The 23,950-nt window shown below is 39.7% G+C and overlaps 2 protein-coding genes and 2 long non-coding RNA genes across 4 annotated transcripts; 3 read left to right on the top strand and 1 right to left on the bottom strand.

The window, feature by feature from the left end:
* The first annotated feature begins 4,230 nt into the window (after positions 1 to 4,230).
* On the top strand, positions 4,231 to 5,716 carry LOC147238029 (uncharacterized). Its single transcript, XR_015107013.1, has 4 exons — positions 4,231 to 4,252; positions 5,063 to 5,117; positions 5,275 to 5,287; positions 5,360 to 5,716. It is a non-coding gene; the product is annotated as an uncharacterized LOC147238029 (long non-coding RNA).
* Positions 5,717 to 15,587: 9,871 nt separating this feature from the next.
* Positions 15,588 to 16,927, top strand: LOC147238028 (uncharacterized). Its single transcript, XR_015107321.1, has 3 exons — positions 15,588 to 15,695; positions 16,490 to 16,568; positions 16,781 to 16,927. It is a non-coding gene; the product is annotated as an uncharacterized LOC147238028 (long non-coding RNA).
* Positions 16,928 to 16,938: 11 nt separating this feature from the next.
* adgrf3a (adhesion G protein-coupled receptor F3a) lies at positions 16,939 to 21,768 on the top strand. The gene is made up of 4 exons (XM_086162296.1): positions 16,939 to 16,960; positions 19,448 to 20,779; positions 20,865 to 20,906; positions 21,229 to 21,768. Exons 2-4 carry the CDS (start codon positions 19,733 to 19,735, stop codon positions 21,307 to 21,309), a joined length of 1,170 nt encoding a protein of 389 aa, XP_086018422.1. The 5' UTR covers positions 16,939 to 16,960; positions 19,448 to 19,732; the 3' UTR covers positions 21,310 to 21,768.
* A 238-nt stretch (positions 21,769 to 22,006) lies between these two features.
* Positions 22,007 to 23,671, bottom strand: ankrd66 (ankyrin repeat domain 66). The gene is made up of 3 exons (XM_086162420.1): positions 23,533 to 23,671; positions 22,235 to 22,463; positions 22,007 to 22,140 (listed from the first exon to the last, which is right to left on the bottom strand). Exons 1-3 carry the CDS (start codon positions 23,669 to 23,671, stop codon positions 22,026 to 22,028), a joined length of 483 nt encoding a protein of 160 aa, XP_086018546.1. The 3' UTR covers positions 22,007 to 22,025.
* Between the last annotated feature and the right edge of the window lie 279 nt (positions 23,672 to 23,950).

The raw sequence follows: 23,950 nt of genomic DNA, 5'->3' as shown, positions 1-23,950 counted from the left end.
ATTGAGCACCTTTCATGCCAAACAACTTTTTTGTGGACCGGGAGCAGGGTGTTAGTAATCACAATCAAAAGGAATGATTACCCATTTACAACTATCCAGGTCGTGGGGAATTCTCGTCCGAATCTTCTTGTCGCGGCAACTGGACTTGAGTTTCTTCACTGGAAGATGTTCAAGACGGGTCATTAGAACTGAAGAAGCCTCTCGGATGAAGGATGAAACGTCTTCAAGTGAAGAAATTCAAAGTCCAGTCGCCACGGCAAGAAGATTTTCACAGGAATTAAAACCAAAATCGGGCAAATTGAGCTTAGAGATGATGGTTGACCACATGCTGAACAGTTAGGAACAGTTCTGAAGGAAAAAAAAAAAAAGATGTATGCTGACTGGATTGTCTGCAAAATGTGCGTTGCTAATATTGCAGTGCCTTGGTTGAATTTAAGAGTGATACAAATGTGGCTGTACTTGATAAGTTGTGCTTTTTGAGTTTGTTGACAGAATTTTTGCAGTTACTGGAGAAATATACTGCTCAAAAAACAATACGATGTAAAACTCCTAGTCAATCACTCAAACTTTTTTTTTTTATACTTGTGAAGCGTCTTTGAGTGTCATGAAAAGCGCTATAAAAATCCCATGTATTATTATTATTATTAAACTGTCCACTTAAGAAGCAACACAAATTCATTTTGATTGTTTTAAGGACATTTCATCAAAGTTGGATCAGCTTGTCTTGTTTTTTTCCACTTTCATTCTGAGTGTGACTCCAAATCCAGACCTCTGTGGGTTTTGTTGTCAGCACATTTTAAGAATTTGATTCAATAATAATATTACATTCATTCAGATGTAGGATGTGTTATTTTAGTCTTTCCTTAATTTTCTTCAGCTGTGTATTTACAGGATGAATGCGTTGACTAGAGAAGTAACACTTCCAAAGTGCCGAGGATAGGTTTCATGTTTGTAAAGAGGTATATATTTGGTTTCCATGGTTAATCGAATGCGGTTATGTGCACTTTGTGTCATTAGAAGATAAAAAGGAGCGGTGTGTCATACAGGACTGTCTCAGAAAATTAGAATTTTGTGATAAAGTTCATTATCTTCTGTAATGCAATTCCAAAAACAAAAATATCACACATTCTGGATTCATTACAAATCAACTGAAATATTGCAAGCCTTGTATTATTTTAATATTGCTGATTATGACTTACATCTTAAGAAAACTCAAAAATCTTGTCTCAAAATATTAGAATATCATGAAAAATTAATTTTTGTTTTTTTTCATGATATTCTAATATCATGAAAGCAACAACTTGATTGAATTAAACTGAAAGGACTATTTTCAAAAGCCCCATAGGAAGGCCTCTTTCTGGCTAGCTTAGCATAGTGAACAGAAGCTGATGGGATCAATAGCTTTCTTCCAACAGCTCGGAGACCCTCTTGTGATGATATTCAGGCCCTGCAACAACGCATGGCTCAACTGAAAAAACAAGCGCTCAATTGCGAATTTCATTTCCGTTAACGGAAAATGCGTTGAAGCAACGACAAATACATAAAAGGATATTGTTCTTTATTGGAGCGAGCAGGTCGGGGTTACACCGACGACATCCCTGCCCCGTACGTGACTGAAGATACCCGTCGGAGTTTGGCCTACCAAGTCCACTCCGAGTACACCGACCTAGATCTGAACAAGAAGATTGTGGACGTCATCGTCGACATGCACGGATAAAAAAAAAAAACAAGTAAACAAGCATCTATTGTTGCTCCAGTGCATGAAATTCACTATTATGCTATTGTTTTCTTCTGGCTTACAGATGCGCTTGTGCAGGGCGGCCTATTCGGGTGTTGGATAGGGGGATCGGCCGTACGATAGCATGGCTAGCCGCGGAAAAAAAAACCGAACCAGCTGGCGAACCAACTTAAATACCTCAAGGACGCTCAATGACGGGGGTTCCTGGCGAGTCGGTGACGCCCCAAAAGCTCCCACCCTGCCGGCACTGACATGATGGTGCAGCGTCCCTTCCTGCTGGACGTCTTAGGATCTCTTACAGGCATGGATGCGAAGATGGAGATACTGGTGGACGCCTTCGCCATGCCAAATATCCTCAATGTGCAGGTTTTCACAGTTGCATCCTGTACCACTTTACTTGCCTCATCAAGTCCAATGGCGACGTCTTGAAGTGACCGGAAGGGCTGAGTCGGCGACGTGCTGGGGCTACCAGGGGCAGCTACCCGGGTAGCCCTTTTCAGGGATCCGCACTTCCAACTTCTATCTGAGGAAGGGCCAAAAAAGAGTGACCCAAGAATTGGCCACTTCACCTCGTCATTCACCAGGTAAAGCAACACAGCAAAACGATCAAAACCGATAAAATGAGCCAAAAAATCCAAAACGTTTCGTTCACGGTAAAGTTTGAGTCATGAAATGTCGGAACACGACTCGACAGAAACTTTTCCGATTGTGACGGACCGTGCATTTGTAAGCAACGTGCTTAAAACGAACTTAAAATGTTGGCATCTCCTATGAACATGACAAATATATTGTCCTTTGTGAACTAGAAGGACGCTCATCAAAATAATTTAACTGTACATGCATTGTTTTTGATCAAACACGTGATTTCACTGCCCGATGAATTTGACTATCAAAATAGGGTGGTGAGGAGAAGGAGGACGCTGTGACAGAAGCTCTTCTGCACTCTGCTAATATCACGGACGCCACAGAAGGTTATATCATCACCCTGCCTAGAGATTTCATAACTTGCTACATGATTTTACATCACACTGTGCCGTGATATGAGGTGTTTGTCATGTAATGGAGCACATCATGGGCCTTATTTGAGCAAATATCACATGTCCTTTCAAGAAATGTATTGATCATTTAAAAAAAAAAAAGAAACTACCATAATTTCCGGATGATAAGCCGCGCCTTTTTCCACGTAAACAACGATGCAGCTAATATCTGGACGTTTTTTGGGAGGAACGCTAACGAGCTTCACGCCGCTAAAACGTTTATCCTCACATCGCACCGATGAAATGATCGGGAAATTCTTAGTCCGTTCAACTCCGACACCGAAGAAGACGACTGACGGTTTTAGTGTGCAGGAGGAAGACCGAGATAGCGATTGGCTAGCGGCTTATACAGAGGTGCGCTCAATAGTCCGGTAATTACGGTACATATACACTGATATTGCTACCAGAAACCACATCTTGGTCACACACATGTACCTGCATATCGTGGAGGTTTATGTAGAGGCAAGGGCTTTCAAAATTCGGGACCCAAACAAAACAAAACCAATTTTAAAAGCGGAAAAAAATCAGCCTCTGCTTGCTGCTGGAGATAAATATGAAGTTTGTTGTTTTAAGGCAGGGATGTCCAGACTTATTGCCAAGAGGGCCACATTTGGTGAGGTGAAAATGTGAGGGCCGACCATTCAGCCCGACATTCTTTGAATAATTAACTTAAATGCAAATGAACTGTTTCATGACATATTTTATTGCAACTTGCATAGTTTTCATGTCTTAACACAGAACACAATTCTAACAAATACCAAATATAATAGAGGAAGTCTGGAAAAAAAAAAATCAGATACATTAAACGTGTCTAGGTTCATTTGAAATTATACATATTATTCGCTATTAAATGCTCATTATGAACTTCTAAATTCACTAAAAAAATAACACTAACAGTGATATTATTCAGAAGTACAAAACATTGAGTGCCGTATGGATCCTTGTATTGTTCCTTATGCAAAAGGGGAAGTGCGGGGTTTTACATTATTTCAATTTAAGACTCAAAAAGAAGAAATAGAAAAACATTCCCCAGGCTAAATTAGATTTTAATTATTGATTTTTATAACAAATTTAATGATTTTGAATTTGAGCACGTGCCACATTTGGCCCGCGGGCCGGACTTTTGCCACGCCTGTTCTAAGGTGATATGTCAACCGACGGAATAATTATATTATACCGCAAAGCCTCTCATCGGATTTATTATTTTTTCCTAGAACTGGAAAAAGCGGCACTGAGTAATTTCATTGTATCCCGTTTCGAAGTCAAATTAGATGCACATCACGGCCTCTGACTTTGCATTTTGGGAGTGCAGGCAGTGATGTGGACCTGTGGCTGCTCTCTGTCTCCGACCCCTGTGGTTTCCACTTCCTCACCCCTCGCTGCAGTAAAAGCATCCATGCACTTTTATCGTCGGCCTGCAGGGAGAGGAGCTTTAGCCATCAAGCGCAGGATTGAGGGTCAGCGTTGAAGAGAACAGGTCAGTTTTCCATTTTATAAGTAAAAAATCAGATGTGTCAATCAGATTTAAAAAAAAACAAAAAAAAAACATTAGCAATTAAAAATGCGCAGGTAGTTTTTCACATTTTAACATTTTTTTGGCGAACCAGACAGCAAAAAACCGGCTTCATTATCATGATTATTATATTAGGATATGATAAGATCCAAACTTTCACAACCAAAGGTGTAACTGTGTTGAACTTTAAGTTTATACCGATAAAAATCATCTAAAATCAAAAAGGAAATACAAAAAAAAAACCACAATAAGAGTTTACTAAAATAAAGACGACTAAAATTTCAATTTTCATTTATATTTCAATTTCCCTTCTATGGTGTGTCTTGATTGAAACACACACAAAAGCAAACCTGAGTCATTTCTGCCCAATGTTACAGAAATTATTAGTGATTTTTTGTTTTTAAATTGACTGTTTAAAGACATTCAATCAGTACAGTAGTGAAATATTGGAATGATTAAAAGATAATATACAAGAAAATATACTAAAAACATAGCAATAAATGTTAAAATGCTTGCCATTTCCAAAAAAAACATGTAGTTGCATTTACATAAATAAACTGAAACTTTAAAATTGTCCTATCTATCTATCTATCTATCTATCTATCTATCTATCTATCTATCTATCTATCTATCTATCTATCTATCTATCTATCTATCTATCTATCTATCTATCTATCTATCTATCTATCTATCTATCTATCTATCTACATGTTGGTAAAATTATTTTATATTGTATTAATATTAAATATTTAACCTGCTATATGTCATTTGCAGAAACAGGATGTGGATCTTTATATTCTTTTCCATCCTGGGACAAAGTATTCCTCAGGTAGGCCAGTTCCCTCAGATCCATCCGATGTTATGTTTATATTTATATATTTACATTTGTCTATATTTATATTTTTGGATGTTCTATTTAAAATTTTACAAATTTAAAACCAAAAAAAGGCATTTGATGCACTGTTTTTAATTTTGCTTTTCCACAGGCAGCAAGAGAGGGTAAGATGACTTTTCATATTCATGCGATAGTGGTATTTGCATCGCTGTACTTGGTGTATCTACACGTTCCAGACAGCTACACGCAGATGTTTTACACCAAACTGACCGTGGATGTGAACATAATGGACGACGTTATTGCCAAAATGGACAACTTCACCGCCGAGACTTCAGTGACAGACATGGACGTGCGAGTCGACAACCTTCAAACCACGACAGGTAACCACCGAAAGATGTAGCGTGTATTTTCAAATATACATACCGTATTTTCCGGACTACACGTCGCTCCAGAGTACACGTCGCATCAGCCATAATAAAGCCATAATAAAGAAGGAAAAAAAACATATATTTACTGAGCTGATGCTTGAGCCGCCCCAGATCAGGTTAGGCACCAAGTTAGGCTATGCAGTGCGTGTGTGTGTGTGTGTGTGTGTATGTATGTGTACGTCTTTGTCCTGAAAAAAAAAAACAAAAAAAAAAACCCCAGCTTACTGTTCTGTATATTTCCTGTGCATCTTGTATTTGCAAGTGTTATTTGCAGTCCTTATGTCTTCTGTTGTAAGTTGCTTTGGATAAAAGCATCTGCCAAATGTAATGTAATGTAATATAAGTCGCACTGGAGTAAAAGTCGCATTTGGGGGGGGGGGGTTATTTGATAAAATCCAACACCAACAATAGACATTTCATCTTGAAAGGCAATTTAAACCTTGAGGCTGAACAAGTATAGCCTATATGACGCATAAACAACGAACTGAGAACGTGCCTGCTAGGCTATGCTAACGTAACATATGATGGTAAGAGTCATTCAAATAACGATAGCATATAGCACATGCTACAACCAAACAATCAGAGTCACTCTTAATCATTAAATCCAATGAAATCTTCTTCTTCGGTGTCACTTCTGAACAACTCCGTAGACAACGCGCCGCTTCCTCTTCTACCGGTACGTCGCTACATCAGAGTCATCGTCACTTGCAGTTCCAATTATTCCGGCCTTTCTGGATCCCGACAGGACGGCGTCCTTGCTCTGATAGAGAGGCGATTGCGTTGCATGAAGCGGTAACACCAGGAAGGTCCTCCCGTAAAGTCATTTCTATTCATCTCCTTGGCAACTACCTGGGTTGAAGACGCAACCGTCCTGTTGACAAGCCTCTCCCGGCAGCACCTTGTTCAAGCACCAAGTGTGAACTCGCTCCTCTAGCCGAGGCCAGCTAGCTTTTAGCACCCGATTAGCTTTTTTAGTTTTCTTCATTTTAGTAAAAGTAACCTCCTCTTTTCGCCAGTCCCTTACAAGTTTCTCACTAACTTCAAACTTTCTCCCTGCTACTCGTTTTCGGCTGCATATTTAACTTCTTCCAGTTTGCAACCTGCAGAATATGATTTTCTTTTCGGTGCCATTTTTGTTCAGCCCTTCTCAGTTGTTTTTAGAAGTTACCGCGAATGTTGAAATGATCAATTTTCAGAGGTGCAGAAGGAGCATCTTTTTTCACAACACACTTCTGCCGTGACCTGCCCCCGCTGAATTTTGATTGGTTGGTGTGTGTGTGTGTGTGACGATAGCTGTTATACTAAAGACACACGCAGACACACACACACACACACACGTCAGAGCAAGAGAGCTCAATTATTTCACACATAAGTCGCTCCAGAGTATAAGTCGCACCCCCGGCCAAACTATGAAAAAAAACGTGACTTATAGTCCGGAAAATACAATATGTTAAAAGTTGTTTTCCCGCCAAGTCTGCCAGAACGCCTCCGGAGGGTTGGAGTGTCGCTGCATGCCGTCTCACAAGTGGAGCCAGAACACTTGCGAAGTTAATCAACAATGCTGCGGCGACAACGTCTGCACCTTCGACCGAAACGTCACACACACGTGTGTTCGAAACACCACAGGTACCGCCGGCATCTGCGTGTTCAGCGTTTTTTTTTTTTTTAAGTCTTTCTGTTTTGTCCTTTTTAAATTTTTTACCCAAAAATACTAAATAAGGATGTGTACACTTTAAGGCAGGGGTCTCAAAAATTTTTGCTGCAAATAACTTTTCCCCTCTCTGGCGGGGGGGGGCCAGTTTGTCCAAACGTAAATATTTATTGTTTTCCAGAAAGCCACACATCACCAAAAATCAACCCTTTCTGGGATCTTGACAGGAAAAAAAAATCGGAAAATAAATTATAACATTATTATTGAAATAAATAACACTATTTATGAAATAGATAATAACCAAATAACCCTTTTCAAGACCAAGGAACATTAACTTTCTTGTAGACGCAACTGTTTGCAGCTCTTTCATGTCAAATTCACTGTGAAAACCAGAAAGCAAGCAGGCTATGAAACCCAACTGATAGCAACATTTACCAGCTTAAATACCCTGCATTCTGAATCTATTTTTCTCTTTTTGCCGTTATTCCGTGTTATTTGACAGGGGTGTGTCCAGGATTTTTTCCTTTTTTTGAGGGAGGGGTTTCAGATAAAGCACAGAGTGCAGAAAGGTGGAAGAGAATGTTACGTTCTCTGCATGTACAAGTCATGATGACGTGGCCAGAATGAAAAAAATAAATCATAATGCATCTCTGGCATTGTTCAGGGGCCGGGCAAAATGTGGAGGCCCCCGGGCCGTTGTTTAGGGATCACTGCTTCAAAGCAGTGTTTCCCAACCACTGTGCCGTGAGAGATCATCAGGTGTGCCGTGGAAAAATGCCCACTTTCACCTGATTGGTCCGAAAATTATTTATCCAACACAAATAATGTGTCTTCCTATGTCTATGTGGGCAGCGTGCCGCACATCGTAGCAAAACATTAATACTACCTGCCGGCAAAATCATTGGAGAAGAAATGCTCGGCTCTGGCGTTGATAAAGAAATAGCCAGTTCTCTCAAATAATACCATTTTCAGACATATTGATGACATGTCTTCAGACATTGAAAAAAGTGTTCTGGAAAAGTTGCACATCAGTGGGAAATTTGCATTGCAACTTGACGAATCTACAGATATTAGTAAACTGAGTAAATTGAGACTACGGTTTCATTCTAATTCGTTAAAAAATGTTTTTGACATATTTATTTGGGGGTGTGCCGTGTGACTTTCTAATGTAAAATATGTGCCGTGGCTCAAAAAAGGTTGGGAAACACTGCTTTAAGGCATGTGTGTGTCAAACTCAAGGCCCGCGGGCCAAATGTGGCCCGCCACATTATTTTATGTGGCCCGCGAGAACATCTTAAAATTGTAAGTCAAACACGTGCATTGACAATAAATCACTTATCCCACAATTCATGCCGATCATGTTGAGAAATACAAATGATCCCTAAATGTCCGGGAAGACAAAAGTTTATGCAGATGGAAGGTTGTTTCAAGAAAGCTAATACATGTTTGTGCTTCAAGGAGAAAAACCGGTTTGACTTCCAGAAAAACAACAAATTGTCCAAGAATTAAAAGCCAAACTAAGACGGCAGCAGAATGTGTTCACCAAAAACACTGCAGCAGTGAAAGCTAGCTTTATAACAGAGCAACTGTTAAAAATAATTTTTTTTACATCTATGCCAATGCATATCAAACATTCTGGATTTGAATGAGTAATACATTCTGAGTTCTTTAAAATTTAGGAGTAGTTACATTTATTTTATGTTACATTTAGTTACATTTATTCTGTTACCGATGCTGATGTGACCCTCGGTGAAAATGAGTTTGACACCCATGTTTTAATCTTTTGACAATATAATGGATCATAGATTATTAAATCCCCAAGTTTCTTGCAATTTTGCATTGAGAAATGTCGTTCATAATATCCCAAACAGGTGATTTTTGATCATTCTTCAACTTCCCCAGCTTTTTAGGAATGTGTTTCAGGCATCAAATTCAAAATATTTGCAAAAAAAAAAAAAAACATTTATAAGTTTGAATATTAAATATGTTGGTTATAGTTTGAAAGTGATTTACAAATCATTGTACAGTCACTCCTCACAATTCAGATTTCCAACCAGCGTTACGACTTTGACCAATATTCATTTAACGAAAATATCTTATAGTTGCGACGTCAATGCACCCTATTGTCAACATTAAGCTAGGCTAACTTGTATATTTTCACCAACAGTTGGCTAACTTTTAGGCAACGGTTGTAAGACTATACGATATACTATGTATATATGATGATTTGAGTTGACATAAAGTAAAATCCTTTGCTTAACAACGAATTCGCTTCACAATATTGTCGCTGGAACGGATCGTCGTCGTTTTGTTTTTATTTACGTTTGACACGACGTCCCAACTTCATTGGAATTGGGGGTTTTAGATCGCTTTCTCTCTTATTGAGTTCCTTTAAAAGTGTTTTATCTTCAGAAGAAAAAAAAAAAAAGTTAAACAAACGTTCAGACGATTTTTGATGATGGAATTGTATATTTCTTTTTTCCACAAATTTTGGTCCTTGTGCGCTGCATTCGAGGTGACAGTTTAAGTTTGACACCCCTAAAAATTTAGAATTTACATTTCCAGTGTAAAATAAAAAAATAAAAAGAAACTGCCTTGATATTTGAGGACATCGGGATCAATTATTTGAAATTCAAATCAAACTTTATTGTCATTGTCACAACAATGGAGTCATGATTAAAAATGCAATTTGAAAATACTGGTGCTTCAAAATACTGCTTTTCTTCACAGTTACAATCAAAGGATTGCTTACGTTGAACGGAGAGAAAAATTACAAATGTCTTGCAGAAACTGATAGTAAAGAGTTCGAGGAGTGTGACCAGCATTTGTTAGACCAGGTAAAAACATATATTATTGAGCATACAGCATTTTTTTTCCTTCTTCCACAACCTCGATTATATTTTTCAAAGTTGTCAAAGTTGAATTGTCCCACAGAGGAGATTCATGGCTGGCGTGAAAGAGGACGTGAAGGTTTTCTGTGAATCTCTGAAGTGGTTACTCATCATTGCTATCATAATTTTATAAAAACTTATCTTGTGAATTTGCCATTTTTACCTCATCCTTTTCACTCTGGAAAAAAAATGTGACCTTTCAGATGAAAATGGAGTACAGTACCTTGAAGGGATTTCACAGTTTGAAGATTCATGAGTACAGGTACCTCCATCCTCGTACAAAGTACCGTCATTTCTGGATTATTGAGCGCACCTGAATATAAGCCGCACCGGCTAAAAATAACTAACGTATTTTCACGACTATAAGGCGCACATAAAAGTCTTAGATTTTCCTCAAAATGTGCGGCGCCCTATAGTGCAGTGCACCCTGTGTGTGTTGTTGTTGTAAGGCGGACGTAGTAGAGAACACCATGAGAACGTTAAAGGGGGAAGTGTGGGGGTGGATTGTATATAAAACCCGCGCCTTATAATCAGGTGCGCCTTATGTGTGAGTTAAATACAATAATGGCTTAGTACGGTGCGCCTAATGGTCGTGAAAATACGGTAAATGAATATATGAGTACGTATATAATCCATACTTGTCTAAAAGCCACAGAAAGCTTTTTTTTATTACTTTAATTCAATACATATAGGAAATGCTTTTTTCTGAACAACGCCTGTAAGACGGCTGATGGAAAAGATTAATAACAAACAAAACAAGGAAAAGTCCATCCATCCATTCATTTTATATTAATTTCCATTAAAATCGTCTTGTTCAGTGTCAGAATAGAACTGCCTCAGAATTTCTCAATAATTTAACCGGGCCGATGTGACGAGGCTAAATGCTAATGGCTAAATGTTTGGGCGGCGTGTTGTTGAAGCCCGTTAGCCCGAAAAAATCCCAATGAATTTGACGATTAAAAAAGACAACAAGGCCATCGTCACCACTTGCTTCACGATTTTACACAAAACTGTGCCATGATATGAGGTGTTTGTCATATAATCAGTATTCAACCACCACTTGGAGCAAATCATGGGCCTACAATGGCCTTATTTGAGCAAATTACGCATGTCTTTCTTAGACTTTCTAAGAAAGTTATTGATTATTTTAAAGAAAATACACATACGCTGATAGATATCCTTATTTCGCTACCAGAAACCACATCTCGGTCGCACACGTAACTGCAAAAACTGGAGGTACCGTAATTTCCAGACTATTGAGCGCACCCGAATATAAGACGCACCGGCTGAAAATAACTAAATAAGTATACAGTATGTGTACATATATTGGCCACACTTGTTTATAAGCCGCATGTTGTAACATGAGATATTTACACAAAAACATTTTTTTTTAACTTTTCATTAAATACATACACAATAATTTCACAATAATTTAATCGGGCCGATGTGATGGGGCTAAATGCTAATGGCTAAATGTTTAGGCGGCAACCTCCACAAATACATACCGGAAATGCCTTTTTTCTGAACACAGCTGATGAAAAATTAACAGTTTTATTACATTGATAATAAATAACGCAAGGAAAAGTCCATCCACTTTCTCTGTGTCTCCCTCTTGCGCACTAAAACCATTACATTTATAAATGTACCGCCTCATTGTTAAAGCTGTTCACAGTGTGTTAAAAAAATAAGCGACTTATTGTCCGGAAATGACGTTAAATGTTGTCATTCGGTGCCAATTGATTGTACTTTAATACACCTTCTTTCTTCATAGCTTAACTTTTGGAAGAATCACAGCTCGTTTTGAGATGAAAGTTGTTTTCCGAGTCAAGCAGGAGGACCTGAAGAAAAAGTCGCAGAAGCTGATGGAGACTCTGGATGCATCGCTTGCTTTGGAGACGTCAGGTAATTCCAGCCGGGCCGAGATTGAGACGCTCCTGTTTGAACCCCAATAAACTCGCTTTTCAACCTGGATGCTGAAAGACATGATCATGTCAAAGAACACGCCAAGGTCCTTCATCCAGGAAGAGTAAAATGACGCAGATGACATAGCCTTGCACGTCCAATGATAATCATTTTCGTCTTGGTCGAGTTCAGAAGTGGAAAATTTGCGGATAACCACCAAATCCTTCAATCCTGTCATCCATTTATTGATTATCTATACCGCCTGTCCTGCTCTCAGGAGCCCATCCAAGCTGTCATTCACGCTTCTCTGCAATTGACCTCCAATTTTTGCAAATTTTTGCACTGAAGGGAAACTGGAGAACCCAGAAAACCCAGCCAGACACAAGGAGAACATGTCAACTCCTCGCTCTGAGGCGGAAGCACTAACCACTGCACCCACAGGCCGCCCTGCTTGATAAACACTAAAAAAATATTTATTTTCATGTAAAAAAAAAAAAAAAAAGGTACAATCATATTTATTTTTATTTTTTTGTCCTGTTTTTGTGTAACTGCTTATTTTAAGATAATTTTCACATGATTTTCACATTATTTTTTTCTTGGTGTCTTGGGATTTTTTTTTCCCCCGCAACAGCTATATATTCATATTCATTCAGTAATTATATTTTTTTTGAGAAAACTGCCCCTTAAATGTTTTGATAATAACTCACTGCACTGAATAACACCTTCATCCAGTAGCAGTAAAATCTTCTTGCAGATGACATAGCAGAGTTCAGAGTTCAGAAGCGTAAAATACGCTGATCGTCAGCTCTTAACAGCAGCCGGACAGATACCAAATTTATGCGTTCAATCCATTCATTGATAATCCATACCTCCTATCCTCCACTCAGGGTCGCGGGGGTACGTTTGGGTGATTTAGGGTCTCCGGTTAATCTCCTGCTTGGTTAATGGTAAAAGAGAAAAAAAATCAGCCATTTATTTTCTTATTTATTTATTTTTTTTGTCCTGTTTTTTGTACAGGACTGTCTCAGAAAATTAGAATATTGTGATAAAGTTCTTTATCTTCTGTAATGCAATTGCAAAAAACAAAAATGTCATACATTCTGGATTTATTACAAATCAACTGAAATATTGCAAGCCTTTTATTATTTTAATATTGCTGATTATGGCTTACATCTTAAGAAAACTCAAAAATTGTACCACAAAATATCAGAATATCATGAAAAAATTATTTTTCTTTTTTAATTGCATTACAGAAGATAAAGAACTTTATCATAATATTCTAATTTTCTGAGACAGTCATGTATAACTGCTTATTCTAAGATAATTATCCATGTTTTTTTTTTTTTTTTAACTCATTTGTTATTTGTTATTTTTCTTTTATTTTCACATTGTTTTTTTCTTGGTGTCTTGGGATTTCTTTCCCCATCAGCATCATATTTATATTCATTCATTGTATTTTTTTTTTTTTTTTTTTTTTTTTAAGAAAAGTATCGCTAAAACAGAATAGCGCAGTGGTTTCCACCTCACAGCAAGAAGGTTTCTGGTCAGATTCCGACTTTTGGGCTTCCTGTGTGGAGTTTGCATGTTCTCCACGCGTCTGGATTTTCTCCCACAGTCCAAAACCATTTTTTTTTATTATTATTTACTGGTAAGTGGTTGTAAGATATATAGGGGGGTCTAGATGATGGTACTGTGTCGAGTTTATTGTAAAATTTGAGATGCGGGACTCCGAAAGGCATGATAACACAAAGAAGAGATGAAATTTGCTGTGTTTGTGATGTAGGTGCACTGGACACTGACCCCTCTCTGGCTTTTCCAGGTGTTGTTCTAATCAGCATCCCACCCAACCCTGGATGTTACAACCAGACGCGTAAAATCACCTGCTCGACAGAGGAAGACCTTGGAAACCAGGCTGTCTGGCAGCTGAAGAAAAACGGCGAAGTGTACCGGATTACACAAGGCAACGAGTCTCGGGTTGCGTCAACCGCAAGCAAGACCACCGTCACCCTACTAAAACTCTCCGAAGCCTGGGCAGGTACATCTGTCGCAGAAATTTTTACGGACCAGCTTGACCTGGAAAGTAAAAAAAAAAAGGGTTGACCGAGCCATTAGCCGAGGGCCACGTAAGCATAACGGTTGCCCTCAAAGGGCCAAAAGTAACGGTAACGGTATAAATGTAACGTCAAATAAATGTACTACTCCTTAAGTTTAAATAACTCTGAATTTATTACAAATCCAGATTGTTACAAAGCGATTTGCATAGATATAAAAGAAAATATGTTTGCTTGTTGCTTTGTTACAAAGCTAGCTTTCACTGCTGCAGCGTTTTTGGATGCGGCTTTCGCGAACACATTCTGCTACCGTCCTAGTTTGGCTTTTAATTCCTGGACAATTTGTTTTTCTGGAAGGCTAACTTTAGCATACTTAGCGCCGCATTTGGTGTTAAAATGCAGACATAGAATGTACTCTTTGACAACCGACGCTGTCTCAGAACTCAAAAGACATACCGCTGTTTCTCCTCGAAGCACAAACATGTATTTTCCATCCCATCTTTCTTGGAACTGCTTTCCGTCCGCATCAACTTTTCTCTTCCTGGGCATTTAGGGATCATTTGTATTTCTCAATTCCACCTAAAAATGGCATTGATGTGGATCCACTGCGAAAAATGATCGTAACATAAATTGTGTAAAATGTAGTTTATGGTCAATGAATGTGTTTGACTTATTTATTTGAAGACAGTCGGACCTTTAAAGATGTTCTCACGGGCCACATTTGGCCCGCAGGCCTTGAGTTTGACTCTTACATTAGATAGTGCAGGTAAATCATGCCTTTGTTTACCCTGTTTACCCAAAAAAATCTGACAAAGAGTTTGGATTCTGAAGAGTTTACGACATTAGCTAGACACAAAATGGACTTGGATAACCACGGATGCCATTCCTTTCGTAGGCGAGTACAAATGTATCTTCTACAACACTTGGGGGTCCCTGGACATATCACACGCTGCCAGCGCCGTTCTGAACGTCTCACTGCAGCCCGCCATCTACATGGCGATGACGCCATCGTTTCCACATTGCAAAAAAGATTTTAGTTTCGTTCAAGTGGAGGCCCGGTGTGAAATAGACAGAAGCAGTGAAAATTACACCGTGAAGTGGACGTCCACGGAAAACAACTTATTAATTAGGACAGACGACCACGGTGGGTTCAGTTTCTCCTGTTAATTCACGTATATTTTTAATCTTGTACCGAAAATACCTTCGCTGCGAATGCAGTCTTTGCAGATCCTTCAGGTGAACGTCTTATTTACGCCGCCAAAGCCATCGTGCAGTGCAACCTGCCGGCCGAACGTAGCATAACATGCTCCTTTACGAACAGCTGCGGCCAAGAAACTAGCGCTACGGTTAACATCGATATAATTAACGGTATGTATTTTTTAACATAAAAAACAAGTGGTTTGTTCACAATCCCTCCCTTCTCTCTCTCCCGGTGAACTTCAAAAATGATATTCCGAGTTTATGTACAAATGTAAAAAAGGACGTTTTCATCGTCCACCGCGGTCAAAATGTGACCTTTTTCTCTTCCAAGCAGAAGGTGAACTTTACTGCGCGGCGGAGGGCGACTGGAACGACACCAAAGCTGGGTTCACTGCGACTCTGCCGTGCCGAAATACGACTGGACAAATAACGAGGAAATGCAAATCTGAGTATGGCTGCAACCAAAAGATGTGATAAAATAAGCTGCACAGACATGAAACCATCCATCCATATATACAGTAAACCCTTGTTTTTCGCGGGGGTTACGTTCCAAAAAGAACCCGTGATAGGCAAAATCCGCGAAGTAGAAACCTTTATTTTTTTTTATAATTATCATACAATTAAATACTCTATTATACAATGCTGCTGTCGTCCTTATGTTTTTTTCTTCTTTCTTTTATGGAACGAACGGAGGATTCATTAATTCCGTAATGTCGACCTACAGCCGCATAGCTTTTAGCTTCCCTTAGCATCTCCAGAAGTTTAACTTTATCTGCGATAGATAGCATCTTCCGCTGCCTTTTGTCGGTCCAGAGCGTTTTGTCAACATTATGGGATTTAGAGAAACTCAAAATTGCAAGAGAATCTGCACGTACGTCATGTAAATTTGGCAAGCTGTTTTACGTACGTGTACATATTAAACTGCGACGTTATTGACGCGCAGGTAGAGAGGAAGCGGAGTGACTTTTTAGCCAATCAGAATGCAGAACACAATGCACCATGCAACTCCATGAAGTGGCGAAACCGTGAAAAGTAAACCGCGTTATAGCGAGGGGTCACTGTATTGCACTCAATACTGCAATTCAATTATATCGTGAAGCTCTAGCTCCCATCCAATAAAAGAGTGACTCACTGTTTTCAAAAATATAGTCGCTTAATTTCCTCCGGGATCGATACAGTATTTCTGATTCTGATCATTTATGATTTTGTCCAAACAACAAATATTTACGATTACTGTATGTAGCTCTTTGCAGGCACACTGGGAATCGGAAGAGTCCAGCTGCGTCAATCGCGAGATGATCAGTATCTTGCAAGAGGCAGAGGTAAGCAGTGATTTCATAAAATTGAAAAAAAAAATACTGGATGTAAATAAACAACTCTTATAAGTACATATTAATAGCAAATACACTTAAAGCTCAAGGCCTTCTTTTATGCGACAGCTAAAATCCTCTGCTGATAGCAGTTGAAATTATTGAGCCATGTTTTGCACGTGATGCTATTATCAAAATCTATGTATTTTTTTTTGGTATTACAGTACATTGACTCCGGACTTGGGTTTCGTGATGACAACGCTGCACGTGTATTTTCCCGTCTGCGGAACGTCACCGCTGTCGTTGGGAACATCAACACGTTCCCCGATGTCAATACATCCGTGAACATACTTGTTTCTTTGAGTCAAAAGCTACACAAAATCCATAACAATCTAACGGTGGATGTAAGTATTGATGAATGTTTGATTAATTGGGCTGCTATGTTTTCTTATTGATCATTTTATTTATATGAAGAACTCAATGAATTTCTCAATTTTCATTTTTTGATTAATTTTGCCCAACATTGACTAAATTCTGGTGAGAAGAGGAAAAGATGGATACCCCTTTCTGGTCTTATGGCTGGTTAGCTAACAGTGAATGCTAACTTTCATCGAATATGCATTCTGTTAACTTCAATATGTTAATGTGCTATCGTAATTCATACGTTTACCAAATTGCAAAATGTATGAATAAGGGGGATATGTTAAGAATAAGGGGGATGTACAGAATTGCAGAAACTATAGAGGGATAAAGTTGATGAGACGTACAATGAAGTTATGGGAAAGAGTAGTGGAAACTAGACTGAGTGCAGGAGTCAGCATTTGTGAGCAGCAGTATGGCTTCATGTCTTGAAAGAGTACTACAGATGCAGTATTTGCTTTGAGAATGCTCATAGAGAAGTACAGAGAAGGTCAGATTGTATTGTGTTTTTGTAGACCTAGAAAAAGCATATGACAGGGTGCCAAGAGAGAAACTCTGGTATTGTATGAGGAAGTCTGGAGTGGCAGAGAAGTATGTTAGACTGGTGCAGGACCATGGACCATGATGTTTGCGGATGACATTGTGATCTGTAGTGAGAGCAGAAAACAGGTAGACGAAAATCTAGAGAGGTGGAGGTATGCTCTGGAAAGGAGAGGAATGAAAGTTAGTCGCAGCAAGACAGAATATATGTGTGTGAATGAGAGGAACTCGGGTGGAGCGGTGAGGCTACAGGGAGTGGAGATCAAGAAGCTGGAGGATTTCAGGTACTTGGGGTCAACAGTCCAGAGCAATGGAGAGTGAGGAAAAGAGGTGAAGAGACGGGTCCAAGCAGGTTGGAATAGGTGGAGAAAAGTGTCAGGGGTACGAAGAGATAGAAGACTTTCAGCCAGAATAAAAGGAAAGGTGTACAAGACAGTGGTGAGACCAGCGATGATGTTTGGACTAGAAACTGTTCCAATGACCAAAAGACAGCAGGCAGAACTAGAGGTTGCAGAGATGAAGATGTTGAGGTTCTCTTTGGGAGTGACCAGGATGGAGAGGATCAGGAATGAGGCTATCAGAGGGACGGCACATGTTCGATGTTTTGGAGAGAAGGTCAGAGAAGCCAGACTGAGATGGTTGGGTCATGGACAGAGAAGAGATAGTGAATATATTGGTAGACGGATGCTGGAATTGGAGCTGCCAGGCAAGAGGTCTGGAGGAAGACCAAAGAGAAGATTTATGGATGTAGTGAGAGAGGATATGAAGGTAGTTGGTGTGAGAGAGGAAGATACAGAGAATAGGGTTAGATGGAGAAAGTTGACTCGCTGTGGCGACACCTGACGGGAAAAGCCGAAAGAAGAAGAAGAAGAAGATGGAGGTCTGGATTTGGAGTCACACTCAAAATGAAAGTGGAAAAACATACTACAAGCTGGTCCAACTTTGATGTAATGTCCTTAAAACAAGTCAAAACGAATCAGTATTGCTTCCTAAATGGACAGTTTGATTTCACACAAGTGTAATTGACTTGGAGTTACAAATTCGTGATCAAGTGTTCCCTTGATTTTTCTGAGCAGTATATAGTACTTAAGGCCAACAGTCCAGAGCGTAGGAGAGTCTGGAAAAGAGGTAAAGGAACGGGTGCAAGCAGGTTGGAATAGGTTGAGAAAAGTGTCGGGGGTACTATGAGATAGAAGACTATCAGGCAAAATGAAAGGAAAGGTGGACTAACCAGTGGTGAGATGCTCTACAAACTGTGACAATGACCAAAAGACAGGAGGCAGAGCTGGAGGTCACAGAGATGAAGATGTTGAGGTTCTCTTTGGGAGTGATCAGGAATGAGTTGGATGATTGGAAGACGGATGCTGGAATTGGAGGTCTAGAGGAAGACCAACGAGAAGATTTACGGAAGTACTACGAGAGGATAAGAAGTTAGTTGGTGTAAGAAGGGAGGATACTTAGAACAGGGTTGTGTAATGTAGAGGGTTGATTCGCTTTGGCAACCCTTAAAGGGAAAAGCCCAACGGAAAAGAATCATTTTCAAAGAACGTGGGCAGCCGACCCATGAAATAGACAATGGCACCATCTTATCTGTCTGATTTGGACAAGACATACATCGCGCTTCCAGGGCTCTAGTGTCTTGTGTATGTCCCAAGGTCCTGTTGGAAAGAGGACCTTTTCTTATCGCACACCAACATTATGAAGCATTGTTCAGCTCTGTCCGCTGAAGACCCACTTGTTTGCCGCTGTGTACGAGTCTTGACTGGTTTCTGGGCGTCACAGCGACGCAATGGTTAGCACTTCTACCGACCAGCAAGAAGGTTCCTTGTTGGATCCGGAAAAAGGGACGTTTCTGGGCGACGTTTGCATGTTTTAATAGTAAAGTGCGGGTTAGGGTTATACACCTGAAAATAAACAATCTGTCTTTTCAGGACTTATTAGACTCATCTAGCAACCTGCTGGAAAAACCCTTGGAGGAATCATGGAAAACGAAACGCCGGAACGTTTCGTCACCAGCTGAAAACTATCTCAGTTCCGTTGAGCATTTGATTAACGCGGCAAAAATCGAAGGTTTATCCAAGAGAGCCAATTTAGAGGTGCACGCAAGCAGTTGCGCGCCGGATTCGAAATGCACCAACAACGTGTTCAATGTCAGCGTCACACTTCACCACTCCGACCCGGGTAGCGTGAAAACAGCTGGGTTTCAACAACTGGGGATGTATTTGCCCGACACGGGGGAGGATTCCGCACATCCCAACAGCATCGTTGTATCGACAACCACGGAAAACAAAAAAAAAACGGACGATGTCAAAGTTGAAATTGAATTTCAGCTGCTCCGGCGGAGGCCTCGTAATTTTGCGATGAAGTGCGCGGCGTGGGACCACAGCAACGGGAAATGGTCCACTGACGGCTGCGAATGGGCAGGCCAGATGTACGAGGGACGCTGCTTGTGCCACCATTTGTCCGCCTTTACGCTTCTCATGTCAACAAAAGAGTTGAAACTCGCTTTCAATACCGAGCTGACCTATCTGGGACTGGTCGTCTCGATCATCTCGCTCATCATCGCCGTTGTTATAGAAGTCCTAGTCTGGAGTGCTGTGGTCAAAAGAAGCGTTTCCTATTTACGCCACACTGCCCATGTCAACATTTCCATTTGCCTTCTGGTCGGCGACTGCTGGTTTCTGGCATCTGTGGAACCCACCGAGAACATGACCTTGTGTAAGACCTTCGTGGTGGTGAAGCATTTCTGTTACCTGTCCATTTTCTTCTGGACGTTTTGTCTGAGCGTCGCGATCCTCCACAAGACCGTTTTTCTCTTCAGCGAGGTGAGCAGGAGAAACTACTTGAAGTTCTCATTTGCCGTGGGATACGCTTGCCCTTTTCTTATCGTAGCCGTCACGTACATCGCGGAAGATGGCAAAGACGGCGCTTACTTTTCCAAAGAAACCTGTTGGCTGGTTTATAAGGGCTTCATGAAAGGGTCCATATTTACTTTCGTCATACCGGTCGGTATCATCATCTTCGTCAACATGTTCTCCATGCTGGTGTCGATCATGAAGCTTTCGGGGTCACCCAAGGATCTGAAACGGTACAATGAAAAAGTGGACTGGACTCCCGGAAAGATCGTGAGGTGCTTGGCTGTTCTGACTCCGGTCTTGGGTGTGACGTGGATTCTGGGATTCGCCTTGATGATGGTGGACCTCACCAGCGGGCCGATAGTCTATGTGGTCAGTTACGCCTTTACTTTGCTGAACTCGTTTCAGGTAGGAGGAATTTTACCAACAAACCAACATCTTGACCCGCTGAGTGTATTTCATGCCCCGGTAACTCTGGTCACTTTCTTGGCAGGGTTTCTTCATTCTATTGACAACATCCGTTGGAGATGAAGAGGTAAGGAATATGGAATATCTGAGTCTGGATGTCGTAAGACAGAAATGATTCACAACTTCATTTATTAAAGATTACTTAGCTGAGTAGAAAAAATACCGTAAATGCTCTTTATATTCATGAATTTGCTACTTCAATACTCTGGTAGATGACATTTTTTAAATGCCATTACATTCGAATCTGTTGCTGACATGTTGCCCCTTAAACATACACACAAAGGATGATATTGCATGAAAAAAAAAAAAAAAAAAAAAAAGCATTAGAAAAAGAAATTCTCTCTCATGATATTGCATCATTCAAATAATTTCTCTGTTGTTTTTACCAGGTGCGCAAAGAACTCGTGAAACGTCTGAAAAAAGTCATGAGCTCTCTTCGGGTTTTCAAGGACTCGAGAAGCAGGAAATGACGAGGAAGATTAGCACTCATAACATAACAAGTCAACACACACCGAGTGTGTGAACCGATCCTCTTTGTTTGCTCGGTTCTTAAATTGTGACGAAGGAGGCGTCTCATTGTGCAGTCTGACGCTCGGCGTGTAGAAATCCGTCTTTCATTGTGCTCGATTTCAATTGTGATTTCAATCAAACACAAAACTGATGTCAAATGTGCGGAAGATTCAAATGGTGAACCGCAAGTGCCATTTTTTTTTTTTTTTTTTTTTGTTTCCGCCCACTGAAAAAGCTCGATTCGGGAGTTTTTTTAAGAAAAGCGATTTCATTTGATCATACCAGAATATTAAATGTATTCATTTTTTTTTTTTTTTTATGATTTAAAAGATGCAGAGCTTTGTTGTTTTCAATAGACTTTTCTTTTCTTTTTTTCAGTCTCTGATTCAATCATTTCTGATTCATTTTCTCTGCAGATTTGTCATTAAATATTCGATGATAATAATGATAATAGATGTGCTAGCGAGTGTTGGCTGGCTCTTTTAGCATGATGACTGATTTAGTAAATATAGTTGACACTGAAACAGGCTTTATATCATACACTCATTCTGGTCCCTTGTGTAAAGCTTGCCTTGGATCACTTTGTAGCTTATCTGATGCAGAAAATAAATTCCAGTATTTCCACAAACACTGTTGTTCACCTCATGGTTCACAGAAACAAAAGGTGTCGATAGAGTCAATGATTTCTCCTTTTTCCTTCATCTTCTTTACCCCGCTCCTCGTCTGTGTCGTCCACTAGAATGCCTTTCTCGGCCGTCATCTTGCGGTACGCCTTGCTCTCGACCTCAGCTCTGCGATCCCCCCCCCAAAAACAGAAAATAAAAATGAACCGACCAAAAATGGTCCAAAAAGGAAGCGAGAGAACCACTTCGGTTTAATACGTACTTTTTAAGAAAGCGAACGCAGTCCCGGTGTCCGTATATTTCGGCTATACGTATCGGTTTGTCTCCGCTGCAGTCAGGCTTGTCGATGGGCGCGTGAAAGGAGTGCAGCAGCCTCAGCACACCGAGCCGACCCGATTCTGCCGCAAAATGGGCCGGAGTCCAACCGTACTCTGTCCTCAGATAGGCCTGGGCTCCGTGCTCCATCAGGATCCTCACTGTTTCTGTATGTCCTGCCAAAAAGCCCTTGAACGTCAGCAGGATCTCAAAAAAAAACACATTTGAATGAATGTTGAGATACAGACAACATAGATTTTTCAATGTTTTCAGAACGTCCCCCTTCATATCGATAAATACTGGAATATTTCCTCAGGAGTTTTGTGTCATTTTTCAGACAAACGACACAAAAATGAACACATTAAAAGATTATTTTTTTCTATCATTTAGCATGTTTTCATCCCAGGTGTAATTTCAATGACTTTTACAAATTATCTTGCTTTTTCTATGTCATTTTCAGCCATTTTTTTTTCTCCAAAGATTGCTTGGTAAGCTATTGCCCATTAAGTTATAAAGAATTTTTGACTTTTATACTAAAAAGTGATTTTTTTAACTGTGTAACTAAAGAGTGGAATATTGTTATCCACAGTATCCAAATTATTTTGTATTTAATTGTTTCAGCGCTTTTTTTGAAAAATAATGCTGAAGGGGAAAAAAAAAAAAAAATTGTACGTTTTTAATTATAAATTTTTTAATAAATTTATAATTACATTTTTTTATATTTCTTAATATCCTTACGTCATTTTCTTATTTTTTATTTTTTTGTGTATGTTGAGCATAGCTCGTTTGACAAGAAAACTAAACTATTTATTTATAAACCGTGTTTGTCCTCTTCTAGATTTTTCATGATCTTCTTTTAAAGTGTTGTTAACCTTGACGTTTCTGTCATTTAAAGGGGATTTACAACTGTTAAAATGCATCAGTTGGTATTTTCTGAACGTCAAAGGAATGACAGGAAGATGGAGTTTGGTTTTTAACTGTGATTTTTTTCGTTACTTCATTGCACTTTGATGTATTGCCATATTTGGGGTGGGTGGGGCAAAAAAATAGAAATATCAAAAGTAGAAAAAAAGGAATAAAAACACAGTAAAGCAGATGCGAAATTATTGTTTCCGCGATGGAAATATTTAGGAAATTTGGCTTTCTGCGGCAAGGCGGTTACTTCAGGTGGTACAAGCTAACGTTAGCTACTTGAAACCCTTAAACTTCTTAACTTTATCCGGAATGCCTTCACTTCCGCCCTACCTTTGGCGGCAGCCCAGTGAAGAGGTGTCTTAAAACTCCAATCGACGTCTCTCTGGTTTGGATTGCATTTGTTTTGCTTCAAAATCACCTCAACTTGATCACAATCTCCTGTGGCCGCAGCTTGGTGCAGCTCTGACATGTTTTGACAGCCGTTGCCTAGCAACAGCGACCCAAACAAAATGGCGCTAAAGCTTCGGAGACGAAGATGCTGCCATCTGCCGTGGGGACAAGTTTAAACTGTCTTTGTCGTGAGTAGACTGACTTTTTACTACAATTCACAAAAGAGTGAATAAGGTAAGACATATTTAGCGAATTTTCTGATCAACTAATAACATCAGTGAAAAGGTTTGGGGATAAATACATTACATTAGCAGCCAGACGAGCTAGCTTCCAATGACAAACTAGCATGAGTAACTAC

The sequence above is a fragment of the Fistularia commersonii genome, chromosome 1 (genome assembly GCF_037954325.1).
Source record: "Fistularia commersonii isolate RoL2024-O1a breed Wild chromosome 1, RoL_Fcom_v1.0, whole genome shotgun sequence".
NCBI lineage: Eukaryota > Metazoa > Chordata > Actinopteri > Syngnathiformes > Fistulariidae > Fistularia > Fistularia commersonii.
The sequence above is the reverse complement of the archived record's forward strand: the minus strand, read 5'-3'. Positions and strand labels throughout refer to the sequence as shown.

What these genes read in the sequence shown, in the direction of transcription:
- adgrf3a (XM_086162296.1), top strand. Translation starts at nt 19,733, where the DNA reads ATGTATTTGCCCGACACGGGGGAGGATTCCGCACATCCCAACAGCATC. An exon ending in CTTTGCTGAACTCGTTTCAG is followed by an intron (nt 20,780 to 20,864) that starts GTAGGAGGAATT and finishes CTTTCTTGGCAG; the next exon opens with GGTTTCTTCATTCTATTGAC. An exon ending in CATCCGTTGGAGATGAAGAG is followed by an intron (nt 20,907 to 21,228) that starts GTAAGGAATATG and finishes TGTTTTTACCAG; the next exon opens with GTGCGCAAAGAACTCGTGAA.
- ankrd66 (XM_086162420.1), bottom strand. Translation starts at nt 23,671, where the DNA reads ATGTCAGAGCTGCACCAAGCTGCGGCCACAGGAGATTGTGATCAAGTT. An exon ending in TCACTGGGCTGCCGCCAAAG is followed by an intron (nt 22,464 to 23,532) that starts GTAGGGCGGAAG and finishes GCTTTTTGGCAG; the next exon opens with GACATACAGAAACAGTGAGG. An exon ending in TGCGTTCGCTTTCTTAAAAA is followed by an intron (nt 22,141 to 22,234) that starts GTACGTATTAAA and finishes GGGGGATCGCAG; the next exon opens with AGCTGAGGTCGAGAGCAAGG.